General features: G+C 37.6%; 2 protein-coding genes across 3 annotated transcripts in view; both read right to left on the bottom strand.

The window, feature by feature from the left end:
• Positions 1 to 4,662: 4,662 nt before the first annotated feature.
• On the bottom strand, positions 4,663 to 9,461 carry LOC113044341 (neuropeptide FF receptor 1-like). Of its 2 annotated transcripts, XM_026204251.1 has the most exons (3): positions 9,109 to 9,461; positions 8,518 to 8,793; positions 4,663 to 7,897 (listed from the first exon to the last, which is right to left on the bottom strand). In XM_026204251.1, the coding sequence occupies exon 3, from the start codon at positions 7,533 to 7,535 to the stop codon at positions 6,198 to 6,200; it is 1,338 nt and encodes a 445-aa protein (XP_026060036.1). In that variant the 5' UTR covers positions 7,536 to 7,897; positions 8,518 to 8,793; positions 9,109 to 9,461; the 3' UTR covers positions 4,663 to 6,197. The 2 variants fall into 2 exon arrangements, with proteins under 2 accessions (XP_026060036.1, XP_026060037.1); XM_026204252.1 differs by lacking the exon at positions 9,109 to 9,461 and having other exon boundaries at positions 8,518 to 8,850.
• A 951-nt stretch (positions 9,462 to 10,412) lies between these two features.
• Positions 10,413 to 16,530, bottom strand: part of LOC113044340 (protein tweety homolog 3) — a 35,405-nt gene continuing 29,287 nt past the window's right edge. Inside the window, exons 13-15 of the mRNA XM_026204250.1 lie at positions 16,240 to 16,419; positions 15,699 to 15,774; positions 10,413 to 13,230 (exon numbers count right to left, since the gene is read on the bottom strand). Coding sequence (XP_026060035.1) covers positions 13,057 to 13,230; positions 15,699 to 15,774; positions 16,240 to 16,419 — 430 coding nt within the window. The 3' untranslated portion in view covers positions 10,413 to 13,056. The remainder of the gene's footprint in view (positions 13,231 to 15,698; positions 15,775 to 16,239; positions 16,420 to 16,530) is intronic.

Genomic DNA, 16,530 nt, shown 5'->3' with positions numbered 1-16,530 from the left:
ATACGCTCTGAGAGCTCTTTGAAGCGAAATATTGAGTTGGCATTGTCACAGATCAATCTTTCGAGAACAGTGCAGCCACTTCAGCACTCACATCACCATCATCCTCAATCAGCATCATCTGGCTCTGAGTACATTGATTTGCTGGATTTCCAGATGCAGTGCTGATGTATAGTGAGTTTGGCAGCCTGACAATTAGTTTTGACAGACTTCACAGCTCTGTGGTGTTTATGGTGAGGGAATATGGACTCAATCACACTTTCTCTCACTCTCTTTCATTGCCTAGACAGACTGAAAGAATACATTAAGTCTTTAGGGTTTCAAGACAATCTGTTAATGCATGACGTCTGTATATTGAATTAACCGAATGCATTGCAGTACCCAATCAAACTTTCTGCTCCCTTTGGATATACTGTTGATTTTAAATTGTCTGATTTGCATAATCTGAAAGTGCAGAAGCAATTTACAAGTTTCTGTCTCGCTCTAGTATCATGACAACTGCATCTTTAAACCTTTAAACGGCATTGCAGCGTTTTCTCTTGCAGTAAACAGTAAAGTTCAATTAAACTATATATATATTTTATATTAAAATAACAAAGTAGAATTTTTTATATATATTTATAGAAAATACATTTCCAATCCTACAGCAAAGCCTATATTTATTTTTATTTGTTTGTTTTTATTCAACTGTGTTCCATATTCCCACTTGTTATAGTCAACAAATTAGGTTTTTCTTCATATGTGTTCAAATGTCTTTTCTTGGAAAGAAAAGGTATATGGAGGTCTGAATATATATTTTTAACTGATTTTTTTAAAACATTATTTATATTATATTATATATATAATATATGATATAATATAATCTATTATAATAATATAATAATATAATCATATAATTAGAATATCGTCAAAAAGCTGATTCACTAATTCCATTCATTAAGTGAAACTTGTATATTATATTCATCCATTACACACAGACTGATATATTTCAAATGTTTATTTCTTTACATTTTGATGACTATAACTGACAACTAAGGAAAATCCCAAATTCAGTATCTCAGGCAATAGAATACTGTCAAAAGGTTAAATATTGAAGACACTTGGTGCCACACTCTAATCAGTTAATTAACTCAAAACACCTGCAAAGGCCTTTAAATCGTCTCTCAGTCTAGTTCTATAAGCCACACAATCATGGAGAAGACTGCTGACTTGACAGTTGTCCAAAAGACAACCATTGACACCTTACACAAGGAGGGCAAGACACAAAAGGTCATTGCAAAAGAGGCTGGATGTTCACAGAGCTCTGTGTCCAAGCACATTAATAGAGAGGTGAAAGGAAGGAAAAGATGTCGTAGAAAAAAAGTGTACAAGCAATAGGGATAACTGCAGCCTTGAGAGAACTGTGAAACAAAACCCATTCAAAAATGTGGGGGAGATTCACTGTGGACTGCAGCTGGGGTCAGTGCTTCAAGAACCACTACGCACAGACATATGCAAGACATGGGTTTCAGCTGTCGCATGCCTTGTGTCAAGCCACTCTTGAACAACAGACAGCGTCAGAAGCATCTCAAGACAAAAAAGACTGGACTGCTGCAGAGTGGTCGAAAGTTATGTTCTCTGATGAAAGTAAATTTAGCATTTCCTTTGGATATCAGGGTCCCAGAGTCTGGAGGAAGAGAGGAGAGGCACACAATCCACGTTGCTTGAGGTCCAGTGTAAAGTTTCGACAGTCAGTGATGGTTTGGGGTGCCATGTCATCTGCTGGTGGTGGTTCAGTGTGTTTTCTGAGGTCCAAGGTCAACGCAGCTGTATACCAGGAAGTTTTAGAGCACTTCATGCTTCCTGCTGCTGACCAACTTTATGGAGATGCAGATTTCATTTTCCAACAGGACTTGGCACAGGCATACAGTGACAAAGCTACCAGTACCTGGTTTAAGGACCATGGTATACCTGTTCTTAATTGGCCAGCAAACTCGTCTGACCTTAACCCCATAGAAAATCTGTGGGGTATTGTGAAGAAGAAGATGCGATATGCCAGACCCAAGAATGAAGAAGAGCTGAAGGCCACTATCAGAGCAACCTGGGCTCTCATAACACCTGAGCAGTGCCACAGACTGATCGACTCCATGCCATTTTTGCTTTAAAATATATTTAGTTAATATTTGATCTGATCAATCTGATCTAATATCTGATCACATCTAATAGTATTTAAGATTTTACTTCTTGTACCCCCAAAATGCACCAGTAATGTTCTAGCTTACAGTTTAGCTATAGAGTTAGTGGTTGCACTTTATTTTACAGTACGTGTACTAACATGTACTTATAGTGTACTTGCAGTGTATTTATCTAATAAAGTTCTGGTAATACAAGGTAACTACATGGGGTAGGGTTAGATTTAGGGGTAGGTTCAGGGTTAGTACTTAGTTATTACATAGTTATTGTAATTACTATAATAAGTACATAGTATTTACATTAGGAACAGGATTGTAAAATAAAGTGCTACCGAGTTAGTTATATAGTTATACACACACATTGTTAATCATAGGTTTTGTCAGTTATAACCTCAGAGTATGTGAATGCACAGATATGATATAATTAAATATACTATACTTTTTTTTTTAAATGCACTTACTGTATAATAAAAAATGTAATGCAAACGGCAGTAAAAAAGTAAAATGCATATCTTTTCGGGAGAGTTCACTGATGCTCTTATCTATATGAATAGGAGCAAATTCCTGCATCATTGTTCCAACATCTTGTGTCAGACCTTCTCAAAAGAACGGAAACTGTTAAAGCAGCAAAGGGAGATCCAATTATATTATTATTATTATTTTTTTAATGTTTAACAGTATAAGAGTAGAGTTCTGGTGTACCGTAAAATATGCAACTACATGCTAAAATTACCCACATTCATATCTCTTGGACAAAATGTCACTATTAATCTGCACAGGGACTGAGCCGATGAAGATGAACTCATGGATAATGTATGAAAGCGCCAGCTCAGGACTGCCAGCACGCAGAATTCATAGTCATTATTTTTAATATGCAGTATGTGTGTTCATGTTTTGAAATTTGATTGATGAAAAGGAGAAAACCAATTAAGAAGAAAACTATTTTGGTCACACCTGTTGCTAATGCAAAATTATAGGTTGAGAGTGAAAAAAAAACAGATCACTTCTGCACTTTCAAGGTTGCATGTAGGCTTGATATCAGACCCTAAGGAAAGTATTTTGGTGTACTATTAAAAAATTTGCCACTGATGATTGAAAAGCGAGCTGTAAGCAGAGTAGAGTAGCGTTTGTTGTTTGTTTTTTCTTTGATAACAAATGCAGATTTGGTTTTATGTTTATGTTGCGCGATATGCAACAAAACACGTAAAATCACAGTATAAGTCACTAAAATAAGTAAATATGTCCCCAATGGATGCAACAATAACTGGCCAATCAGAGTACACATCGCTTTTCAGAATGATGAGCTTTGTAAAAATCAAAGCGTTACAGAGAGGTGGGGCATAGAGGAGCAACATTAATGTACATTATGTGGAAAATAATGTGTTTTTTAACCTTAAACCACATAAACACATTTCATTACACCAAATACACAACATGATGTTCTTTTCAGCAACGTCATATGACCCCTTTAAGGAAAGTGTTGGTGGGTAGCCTGAACAGCTAAGAGGTGGATGAAGCACAAAAGACAGGAACAGAATGAACATTTTTAGAAGTCTTTTATAGGCATTTACCACGATGCAAGATGTTCCTGTGCTAAATACAGTGACAGCACCATGGGTTTATTTCTATGTGATTGTTATCTGCTATCCACATTCAGGCCATCAGAATCAATCAAATTACCTGATTGTTCCCAGACTGCACTACAACTCACTAAAGAGATCCTGGCTGCTTTTAAGAAAGAGAAGAAAGGGAGAGATTGAGAGAAGGACAAGAAGGACAGAATAAGATTTAGTAGTTTGTAAGTTCTCTTGACAAATTCTAAGTAATGTACTCTTTTACACATAATGCTTTTATGCTATTGATTGTTGAATCTGCATTCAACAGCACATACTTTGCCATGCCAAGACAAAGGAACCTACTGTATACACAAGACACCTCACACACTTGACTTTATTGCAGAAAACATTCATATTTCATATTCATGGAATAAAATAAGTACCTGCACAAACGTGTAAAACAAACAACAACAACATAAAACAGAGTAGTGAGGTATACATAACAGTAAATGTAATGTCTGCAAACAGCAACATTTAATTGTGTCAGCTAATGACTGAAACATTTAAAACAATGAAATTTTTACATCTCAGTCTATTTTTTATTTCAAAAATATGTCTGCCTCCGTCATACCTGTCATTTTTTTTTTTAGTTACTGTAGCCCCTTATGCAACTGCTGCCATAACATTTCCAAGTCAATAAAAAATTGAATGTTTTCACCAGAGGGCATTTCTCCTCACGGAATATTAAAGAGCAAATCCAATTTTTAAGGACATTGTGACGCATAATACAGCGTAGTGCAGGAAAAAAGCTAGAGTCTCAGATTTGTTTTAAAATTATACCAAAAATATTATCCAAACCAAAAAAAATTATAAAATTGTGACCTTGAAATAAAAAAACACAGTTAAAACTGTAATATTGTAAAATATTACTGCAATTTAAAATAACTGATTTCCATTTAAATATATTTTAAAATGTATTAATTGCTGTAATTGTAAAGCTACATTTTCTGAATCATTACTTTGTCACATTCGATCGATTTAATGCATCCTTGCTGAATAAAATGATCAACTTCTTGAAAAAATCTGACCTCAAACTTTTGAATGGTAGTGTCATTTAGAGTTTCTGGTCTGACTTCAGTAAGATAACACTTAGAAGAGGGTGATGACTTGAGATGCAGATGGTTTCCACATTTAGAAGAAGAGGTGCGAAGAAATACATTTCCAAGTGTTTCTTCACCAAGGACAATAGGTGTGAGTGCGTATGTGTCTGGGTTTCACTCAAATGAACATTTTAATTAAACCACTCTGCCAGACATAGAAGCAGCATTTAATGATGTTAAACTTGGTTTATCTTAAGACACTGCTCTAGGCAAAACTCAGCAACACGACTGTACACATTCTGTATTGAACTACTTTATATCCATTAACAATATAGATTGCTATGATGGACCCTAATAAGTTCCAGTGGCAAGATATTTATTACATATTATTAGCACATTTACAGCAGATCTAAACAGTTACATCTACTCCACCTGCAATATGAAATGTCCATTAAACAATTTCAACAAATGTACAGAGTTAAAAAGAAACTCAATCCTCACACATCCTCAGTCCTTTATAGGGGTCTTGTGACAATGGAAAAAACACATTATTTTGTGTATTTGGTCTTATTAAATGTTTATGCAGTTAAAGATAATAAAAAATACATAATTTGAAACATACTGTACATTATTGTTGCTCCTCAATGCCCTGCCTTTCTGAAACGTGTTGATTTTTACATATCTCATCATTTGGAACTGCGCAGTGTGCTGATTGGCCAGCTATCCAGTGTGTTGTGGTCAAGCATGTGATTGAAATGTTACGCCTATTACCATATTTGGAAATACACAGTGTCTCCACGACATGGCAGCAACAACAATACAACAGCGAGAATAAAAGTTAAATCTTATTTAGAATAAATGTTAATAAAAGAACCTTCTTTCTTTGCGTATACATTTCGGCGGTGTTATGCAAATCTTCCAACACAGCCTCGGCATGGTTGAGTCTTTTAGAAATAATATCTCTTTGGGTTTGATATCTTTGCCACTTTACGGACCTTATCTCTTGAAATAACATGAAATAACGTCATATGACCCCTATAAAGTTATTTTTCAAAACATGAAGAGATAGATCATTCAAAAATGAAAATTCAATCATCATTTACTCACACTCGTGACTTTCCAAACCTGTATGATTTTTCTTTATGGGACACAAAAAAGATATTCTGAAAAGGTCTTAATAGTTTTTTTGTCTATTCAATCGTTGTAAGTCAAATGTTGTTTGGACCCCACTGACTTTCATTATATGAACAAAATGTCATCCTTTGTGTCTCACAGATGAAAATATGTCATGCAGGTTCGACATAAGAGTAAGTAAATTATTACTAAAAATCCAGTTTTCTAGAAGAAATGTCCATGGCAGTGCATCAGATCTGCTATGTATCCAGTGTAATTGTCTCAGTCATTCTTAAGTGGTACGGCAAGCTCATTGACTCACATGTGCGAGATTGAGTCCACCACATCGACATATTAAGGTTCCCAATGTCCCCCTCGCAAGAGTTGGTTGAGTCGTTGGCGTCACCCGCTTGAGACTTATCTTGATTCTGCAGGTTGAATATTTTTGGGAGAGAAGCCAGAGCCAGCGCCGAGGCCGGGGACGGGCCACAGAGGCGCAAACGCAAAGCCTTGGCTGAGCGGTGGAGGTCACCAATGAAGCAGTAGCAAAAAGGGTTGAGAGAAGAGTTGGTGAGGCCCAACCATTGTGCAAAGGGTCTGGTCTGAAGGAGCCAATCTGGTGGATGGCGCAACTCACGGTCCAGCCAAATATCAGTCACATACATTGGCAACCATGACAGAGCGAACAGCAGCACCAAAGCTGCCACCATACGTGCGATCTGCCTGCGTCCCTGCAGCCTTGTTTCATGAAGTGCCTGGGAACGGGGGTCTAACTCGGTGAACCGACTCTCAGAACCAGTGCTACGCAGCCGACGACATGTGAGGAAGGCTAAAGTGAGATTAAACCCGACAGGTAGACAGTAGAGGGCGCTGAACAGCAGGACATTGTACGCCTGTCGCAAGCGCGGCTGAGGCCATACCTCTCCACAGACGGGCAACATGATGGCTAGCCCTTCGATCAAAGCTACTTCATCACGCCTAGTAACTATTGCAACTGGCATGCAGATCACTGAGGAGATGAGCCACACGATTGTGACAGAGGCGAGGATGCGTCGACGAGTGAAGTAGGCTCGGGACAGTAGTGGCGAGTGAACTGCATAGTACCGACTGATGCTGATGACCGTGATGCTCAGGACACTGGCGGAAACAGACACTGCTTGCGTGAAGGGCACCGCCCGGCACAAAAAGTTGCCGTACACCCATGGCGTATAAATGCGGTGGCCCAGGGTGACAGGCATGCACACGCAAACCACTGCCAGGTCGCACACCGCTAAGTTTATCAGCAGGCAACGTGTGGCGCTAGCACCAGACAGTCGCATGCTTCCGTGCTGGCCCAGTAGGACTCTGAGGGACATGACATTGCCAAAAAAGCCCACTAGGAAGGAAATAGAGTACAGGACAGTCAAGATAATGGTGCCAGGCTCTTGGATGGTGAGAAACAACTGCCATTCTAAAGCTGCATTATCCTGGAAGAAGAAGGTGCTGTTGAAGAAGCTGGCTGGAGCCGACCTGCTCTTGTTTTGAGGTTCACGCTGAAGGTCCAATGCCCTGGGAAGGTCGTAGAGCAGGGTTGGTGGCTGAGGTGGGGTCAGATTCATAGTGGTTTTCCTGTGATGTTGAGTGGGTGAACTATCACTGAACTACATCATTACTAAACTACATAACTAAAACTAACTAAAACATTACTTTTCAGGTGCCAAAGTTTCCATTTATCCATAAAAAAGATTGAAGACAATGAAGGAAAACAGAAGATCTCAAATCCATGTTCCTTTCCTTCGTCGTTTTAAATACTCAAAACAAATCTCTTCCTCACTCACTACCAAATACAGTATTCACTTTTATTTTCACAAACAATACAGATGACATCAAAAGAATGTCTTCTTTATCTAATATGTGTACCTCCTCTTCTTTCTTTTTTTTTCTTCCTTCAAACCATAAGGTAATCTGTATCACGTATGACCTGAAAAAATACACACACACATAAATATACATAGCTACATCTATTCACATACCCCTGAAAAGAAAGGAGAAAAGCCACAAATGCTCACAAGTAAAAGCTTTCAAAATCCTTTCATTTATTTATACTTTCAGTGTGTATAAGCGCAGCTGAGATTCTCACATTTAACTGTGCTAATTTAATGCTGTTAGCAATTTAAATTAAGACTGATAGGTTTTTACTTTGAAAATTAAAACAATAAACAATACCTTATTGTTCACCAATTCACCTATCAAACAGATATGCAGTTATGTTGATGTAGTCATGAATGGTACAATGCAATGTAATTAAATACAGAGTACAATACAGTGATTCATTCAAACTAATTTTTTTATTTTACTTTTTTTGTATATAAAATATAATATTGTATAATATGTAACTAAATCTTAGTGAACATTTATTTAAAAGCGTTTATAATTCATAAATAGCTTAGTAAAACACTAAACCTTTGATAAAAATCTTAATAGGCTACTATTAATAATAATAATTTTACATAAAATATATTTTAAAACTACGACACATTTAACAGTCTACACAGTACACAAGCTAAAATACGTACAGTTGAATTTGAAATGGGTACTTACTTAGATCAAACACTGTATCTTCCAGTGGGTCGAAAGTTAAAATATATCCTCCAGGTAAGGATCAACGAGCCTTTTCCAGCAGACTTCCATTAAATCCAGCTCTGTGAAGCGTCAGTTACCTGTTCACGACCTCTGGTAAAGGAGATGAGTTATCATCGTTTGAGGTTGAAGCTTTGTCTTTAACCGTCTTCAACCGCTGCTCACACGCGCCTCCTCGCGGTAACAAGTCACTGATACAGCCGCCGGTCACCAGCTGTGCATACCTCCTGTAACCTCCTGTCCTTTCAGATGTAAAGCGATTAGATTACAAGTACCATTAAATAAACACCAGTAATCTGAACATTCCCATCCAATTTCAGTTCTTCCCTACTGTAAAAATCCAGCATTTAAAATTATTTACCATTAGCATTTTAAAATAGTCCTATTCTTTCCCCACACTATAATAAACCATTGTCATAAAAAAGTCACGTTATATATGTTAATTGTCCAAGGATGCTTGCTTAAAGTCTCTGCAATATCACTGAGGAAAAACCTAGCTCAAATGTAGGCCTACTAGATCCGCACCTTGCACCGCTGTTCATGGTTAATTACCTCACACTCTCTTAATCCGCACGATAGTGTTACTTTCTCCTGTCAGCACATTTCATATTAGTCCTCTGAATTCATTACGCTTCAGTGTTTCCATGTTCTACCACACCATCTGTGCAGAATTTCCGCGCCGTCTGTGCCTACTGTAACTCCTCTGGGGCATTATTCGTCTAACCCCTGTCATACAGATGCAATTACAATTTACAACCTTATCTTACAGTCAGTTGCGCTGGGACATAACTTCATTTAAATAAGCAAGACTCAAATAAAGTAGAAAAATTCTAAACAAATCTGGTCTCTTACAAACCCTTTCATATCAAAATGGTAAACATCAAGACACCCTCAAGTGATAGGCTACTGTAGGTCACGAAGGCATAAAAAAGTACTCTGCGTTTAGCGCCAAAAAATCCGATGGCGCAATTCAAAAAAGTAACCCTCGATTCACCCACGGTTTCTTCAAGAGGTTAGCGACATTTATTTGTTTGAGAATTAAATTGTTTCAGAAAGTGACATAGCCAGGTGAGGATAACAGATCACAAAATAATTATAAAATGGTAAAACGAAAATATTTTACTTCTGAAAGAATCTTAGTTAGGGTTTTTCTTTCTTTCTGTGATAAAATAGAGGTTGTCAATGTCATACACACATTATTCTTTCAGTGTGTTTTACTGTTGTGTACCTGAGTGTTGATAGTTCAGAAACTATTTTATGTGAACTTTATACAGTAGCCTACTAAATCGAGAGTACTTAATACATCAAAGACAACGACTTGTTTTCATTAGCAAAAAACTATACACGGCCTGTTTTATGACATCTTTTTGGGAGCTTTAAAGCCTTTAAAACTCCTCATTAGGAAGGCCTACAGTATATGAAAAAGAAAAGCCTGGAAATTCTGCTTTATTAATTCTTGGAACCAGATATTTGAATTATTAAAACATTTGAAGGTTTGCATTAACTATCCCTTTAAAACCAATTCAATGTCTATGCTAGCAATATCGTTTTGCTTATGATACAATAGCTTATATAATTTTGTATGCAGCAACCCGAACAACACACAAGTTTAGACTACTTTTCTAGAAGACATTTAAACATACAGCTGTTTATTAGCAGGCCAACTGCTACCATTTTTTTCTTTTTTTGTAGTTGTAGACTATACATAGTCTATTTTTAAATGTACGTCCAGATTACATGCAGGTTTCAAACAAACAAGTGTACAAATTCTGTTCAGAACTTTGGCATTCGTTCATAGACTATTTCTTTCCATTTTATGTATCAAGAATCAAGGACCTTTTTTTTATATATATATATATAGAGAATACCTTGATAAATGCATACCTTGACCAAGTGATTTTTTCTTTTTCTTCAGGCACTGTTGCTCAACACCCTGCACCAGATAAGTTTATTTTAATATATTATTAAAACATTGAATTCAGGCTCAGAAAATCATTTTTTTTCCTGACATGTACAACATCTTAATCACAAATGAAAAACAAAAACGAAACAAAAAACATGGAAAAAAATCCATAAGAATTGTTATCAAAACATCAATTTATGACGAATCATTCATATTCACATTTAGAAAGGAGTAGGCTCATTTGTTATGATCTATACAATAGAAAGCTAACAAGAATACGCTAGAAAAAAAAGTGTACTTTACAGAAAGGTTACCTTATGAAAATGTTAAGAAAGGCAGAATATTTCTTTCTCATATTTCCTTCAGTCATGCAACTGCATTATATTGTACAGAATCATAGATCCGAACATTTGGATTGTCTCTATATGATGGTTAGTGGTTGAATACTGTAAAAAGACTCACATATTTCAGAGCAATTTTACATTGTGTCTATTGAGTGTTAAGGTGCATGGTAATCCATTTGTGTTGCTTGCAAAATAATCAAATTTCTCTGTAATATTCAGTGTGTGTGTGAAACATCTAGTGTTGCATGGACACTTTTTGTGCATGAGTGGTTTTTTTTAGGATTGTAACTTTAGTGGATGCCTGTCACTACATAGTCAAAGCATGTCTGTGCATGATCTTTGAAGTTTAGGGATACAAGCCCTTTTCTGCTGGCATCCAAACACAGCATCCACTTTTGTTACACAAAAAGATAATTCAAACAACACGCAACCTCAATTGACTGAGGGTGTCACAAAGTCATAAAAGATACAGCATTATAGCATTTTCCAGTTTGAAATGACATTTCTACCTGCTAATGTAATTAATGATATTTATTAAAAGCAAATGAACACCCACGTTCAAGAATCAAGGTGCAATGTATTGAAAGTGGCATTAGATACCACATCTAATGCATGATAACATTAGCGGTTGACTGGCGCCATGACAACGTCTAACACTGTTATGTCAGCCTTATGACACTGGAAGTAAATTAAACCAATAATACCACACTTGGTAAAGACAGCTAGGTTATCTTACACTACATCCATACAAGTCTTACTTAGTGACTGCATGACAAGGAGGAAATTCCCTTAGTTTAATTGTCCCCGTCGCTTTTTTCTTTCATCACAATTAGTTCTTTTGACCTTTCTCCTGCGGAAAGTGGTCGAAACCACAAATGACCTGTCAGTCGTGTCCATATTGCAGATCCATCAACACCACAGAGAAGTGTTTCCCCATTAATGTTAAACAGAAATAAGGAAAAGGCTGACCGTGGTGAAAATCGATTCCAATTCACTACAAAAACACAAAAATCTCCTGCTAAATAACGACAACCCCGAACAGAAAAAAGATTTATATGTGGGGTTGTGGGGAGGCATTTCTCTTTTTGTCCAGGTGTCCCTTCTTCACCTTTTTCACTCTAAGCTAATTTTTCCTCCGTTAGAAATATTCACATTTACAGTGTGCACATACACACGAGCACCCACAAGTGTATTCACAAATTCAAGTGATGTCTACAAAACATGTACTATTATTTCATCACAGAGTTCATTGACCATTTTTTTTCTTACAGGTATTCATCACTGCAGCTCTAAGCCACAGCAAATTTTGCACTGCACTGTTACACAGAAGATTAGTGCACCGAGTTTGTAGTGTTGATCCTTTAGACATTTTTTTTAAAGTACAAAAACACTTACTATTTACAAAGAGCAAAGCTCGTGAGTTGTGCTGTTTTAAAACACGCTCACTAATGCACAAGGCATACACGCCACGCACACAAACACACCCATAGTGTGATGTGCAACGGTTTCCCTTCTAGAATAAGATACTGAATGTGCATAATGGCTCAAAGGCTTGATGGCTGTCAGTTCACACTGTGGTACACCATAGATTACACGGAACTGTAAATACAAAGAGTGGCCTTTTATGACAGGAACGTTTGTTTAACCACAGAGTCGCAAGTATGTGATTCAGTTAACTCATGAACATTTGTAAATGAGTGAACATCTCTGTTAACATCAAATGCAATGATGAATACCTTGGACTGTGGCTGTGGTAGTAGAATGCTGCCATATTGTCAGGAACTGCAGATAAAACGCAAAAGCTGCATCTTTAAAACCTCGTTAAACTATATGTAATCTTGCAAAAAGTTTAAAAATAGAATTCCGTCATAAAATCGAATGTCATAGTGACATTTCTTTCACAGCAAGGCAAGAGATTTCAAAATTAGTGGAATAAACCATTATCTTGTGATAATGTGGTCCTGCAGTCCTTGCCAATATGGCTGCCCTGAGAGAATCTCTTTAAGGGTATTATGGGATCTACTGTGCTAACGACTGAGGAGTCCTCCAGAAGAGGGCAGTGTAGTTGCTGTGATGATTAGGGGAGTAAAAAAATGGCAGTTTTAATAAAATAGGTAAGCATGGACGACAGCTTCCCATCAAATAAAGATGTTAGGGCGAATTTTTTCAATGGGCTGAACATCGATGTGGGGACAAACTTCGTACTGGTGGACCTGACAGGTAGACGACTATTGGGAATGCATTTGAGGATAGTTAATGGATGGCCGAGTGGGGTCGGTGGATAGCTGAATTTGGTCGGCTGTTTGGAGCTGAGCGGCTGGTTAGGTCTGGTCGCATGTTGGGCTCCAGACCGTTCTGGGATTCTGATGGCCTGGATTGGTCTGGGCGGCTGGTTGCCAGATATTTGGCCCTCATGCTTGAGGTGTACTGCAAAACAGGGAGAAAAAACAAGGAAAAGGGGAAGGAAGACACAATCACATCATTTTGAAGAGTTATTTTCACAATACGATAGAAAAACGTTTTTCCTAATGTGGCATGATTATTTAGTCAAGGTGAGGAAAAGTTACAGCGTCTAAATGGCATTAGGACAGAGTATAGCTGTAGCTCTTACAAACATGAAGCACATATAAATATGAACCTCATTCTGTCGTTCTCACTAACTCACTCACATGCGTAACAGACAAACTGACAGTCATTTGGACAGCCTGATGGGTTTTTTAAAGCCAAGAGTTACTGTGATGAAGCATATTATCATTATAAGATACTTTCTCCTCACGGTCGGTTTTTAAGTGCAAGTAAAAAAAAAAGAGTGCAATTAATGTGAAAATGACAGAAAGGAAGAAAAGTTAACAACATGACAAATAGGAGGGAACAAAATAACAGTAGATGAAAATGGCACATATAGATAATGTAGCTATATGTGGGATCATATTAACAGCTGTTTAGGGGTGGGGTTATAATGTGAGACACTTTACCAAACAGACATGCATGAGAGATGTTTTTCAGTTGGGTGAGAAAGAGACAAAATGCATGCATATTTTGAATCATAAAATCCAGAGAAGGAGAGACTATTCCATAATATATCGGCAATTCCAATTCCAGCAAGAACAGGCACCAAAAAGCAGCAACCCGGACTATGACATTATTGAGAATCAGATTACATCCTTTCAAAGAAACATGGTTTCTTGGCTGGTCTCTCCAGTCTGGAGTTTGAATACGCATGCGTCACGTCCAGGGCCCGTAAATACAAAACTCAAAAGGAAAAAACACCTTGAAAGTAAGGCAGAGTGAGGGCGCTTAGAAGAGGTCTGAGTGTTCTCGTTTCTGAACTCAAACTAGTGGGAGAATGAAAGATGCCCTCGCATGCCAAGTCTGAGTAAAAGAGTTTCCCTGACCCTTAAAAAAAATAAAAAATACAGTGCTCCCTTATTCACAGTGCATGAACCAGGAAAAGCATTCTCTGGTCTTGTCATCGACTATACATGCAATCATGCAAACTCCAGGATTCTGTAGCATTGCAAAAACCACTTCCACTCAGTGAAGCGCTTTGGCTTAAAAATAAGAGAAATAAATGACATCAATACATTTTAAAGAAATAGTTTACCCAAAATGCATATACTGTACTCTACCACAATTTACTCAAAATCCATACAAATGATCTTCTATAGAACACAAAAGGTGTGAAATTTAGCAAAATGTTCATGCTGCCCTTTTCATACAATGCATATGAATGGAAATGGACGCTGTTAAGGACCAAAAAACGACAAAGGCCATAAATATACCCTAAAAGTAGTCTACAATAACATTGCATTATATTACAAATCTTATGAAGTTGTACAATAGCTTTGAGCGAAGAGACCGAAGTTTAGGTCGTTATTAGCAGAAAATCTTCCTTTATATATTAAACAATTTTAGATGTAGTAGTAGATGTATGTAGATTCTGAACATTTGAAAGGGTTTCAATGCTCATTTTCCACAGCACCAGTACACTGGTACCAGCTGCGCTTTCTCCTTACTCTGACATCAAGGTGACAGAGTGTATTTTTATTAAGTATATAGTAATTACAATTTTTACACTCTAGCAGTTCACGATCCAGCGTTTTTACAATCTCAGAATCGCTCCGTTCACAGTAAATGCAGCAAACTCCATCTTTGCAAGTTGTGTGAGTATAACATGTATTTGGAATTTCAATATGTTGCAAATTATTTTCAGATTTCCAACATTTTTTGTGGACAGAAAATTAAATAATTGCACATTCACGTTTGTAATAATAATATCCCACGGTATTGAAAATGTATTGTTTTTAAGGTATAGCGTAAATTAAAGTGAAATGATCTCTTACAATTTTATTTAACTATCTTCCTCACATAAAGCTATTGCTAGGCTTCACTTGTTGTATAAACAGCTTTTAGGGTGCCTTTCTGCCATGTTTGGATCACGTCCATTTCTTGTATGGAAAAGAGAACCTTTTATTTCATGTTCCAAAAAAAAAAAAAAAAGCAAATGATGACAAATTTGGCTGGAACTATTTTGCCATGCTGTTTGTGAGGACTTAAAATTAGCGTCGCATACAGGCTGCCAAAATGACCTTCAAGACTCTTTGTGTGTGTTTGTTTTGAGTTAACAATGTTCATCTATATGATAAAACTACTCAAGTTTTACAGTTGGTAATTACATACTCGTCAGTAAGAGACAAGCATAAATACTATCACACTAACATCCTGTTTTCTGGATTATCTAAAGAACTATGAATCACTTATGTCAAGCATGGGGCAGGGTTTCAAGAAGATCCATTCCTTTTACTAAAAGAGTTACTGAATGTGTGACACTGCGCTAAATAACGACTGTTCACCTACAATCATGTGTGTTTGTGTAAATGTGCTTGTGCACTTACTGACGGCGGGGGGGATTCTCTGCCAATGAGTGGCGTGTTCTCGCACCGAGGGGTCTGAAAGTTAGCATTCTGGCTCCTGCGTCACAAACGAGATACCAGTTACTCTGACTCCCTCTTGAAGGGAGGGATTTCCACACCGCGATGCACTAAACTTTACAAATCTGACAGAAAGCTTTGAACTGCAGGGTAGGAGTAATACGCAAAGCCACTGAGTGATACCACTATGCACTATATATGTTAATCATGATAGATATCGCTTGGGTTGCGTAAAACATTACCTATCATATAATAAAACCCATTGCACAAGCTGAATTATCTACTTGTACTTCCTATGCCATATTGTATTTGTTTCTATATGCCGTTCGGGGCTCTAAATATAATAATTTTAATCAAGAAGTAAAACCCATGCAGTATAAGCAACTGATCTGAAGCCCATGCAGTAATCTAGGCTACCGAGCCTATGCTACAGGACCTGTAATACCGATACGGTCCTTTAAATCCAGCCCATGCATTAGGATGAGGTTAGCGATGCTACACTCACATGTACTCAGTGACTGGTGCGTTGCTGACAGTGTGTGCCGCAGCGGGGAGACTAGCCTCGCTGCCGTAGGTGCTGCTGCCACAGCTGTACAGGCTAGGCATGTGTACGCGGTACAGGTTATCGTGCGGCGCTCGCGGGCCGAGTGTGGCCGAAGTCTCATCGCCATCCTCCTCCTCAGACCTTCGGACAAATTAGCACAGGTGAAACACGTGCCCCTGGGTCAGAGGGGAGGGGAAAAGGTCTCTCCTCTCACTGGACTTAGTGAAGATCTCTTTAAAAGCAATTTTCCAC

This window comes from Carassius auratus, chromosome 26, assembly GCF_003368295.1.
Source record: "Carassius auratus strain Wakin chromosome 26, ASM336829v1, whole genome shotgun sequence".
Lineage (NCBI taxonomy): Eukaryota > Metazoa > Chordata > Actinopteri > Cypriniformes > Cyprinidae > Carassius > Carassius auratus.
This window is presented reverse-complemented; position numbering and strand designations above follow the sequence as displayed.

What these genes read in the sequence shown, in the direction of transcription:
- LOC113044341 (XM_026204251.1), bottom strand. Translation starts at nt 7,535, where the DNA reads ATGAATCTGACCCCACCTCAGCCACCAACCCTGCTCTACGACCTTCCC.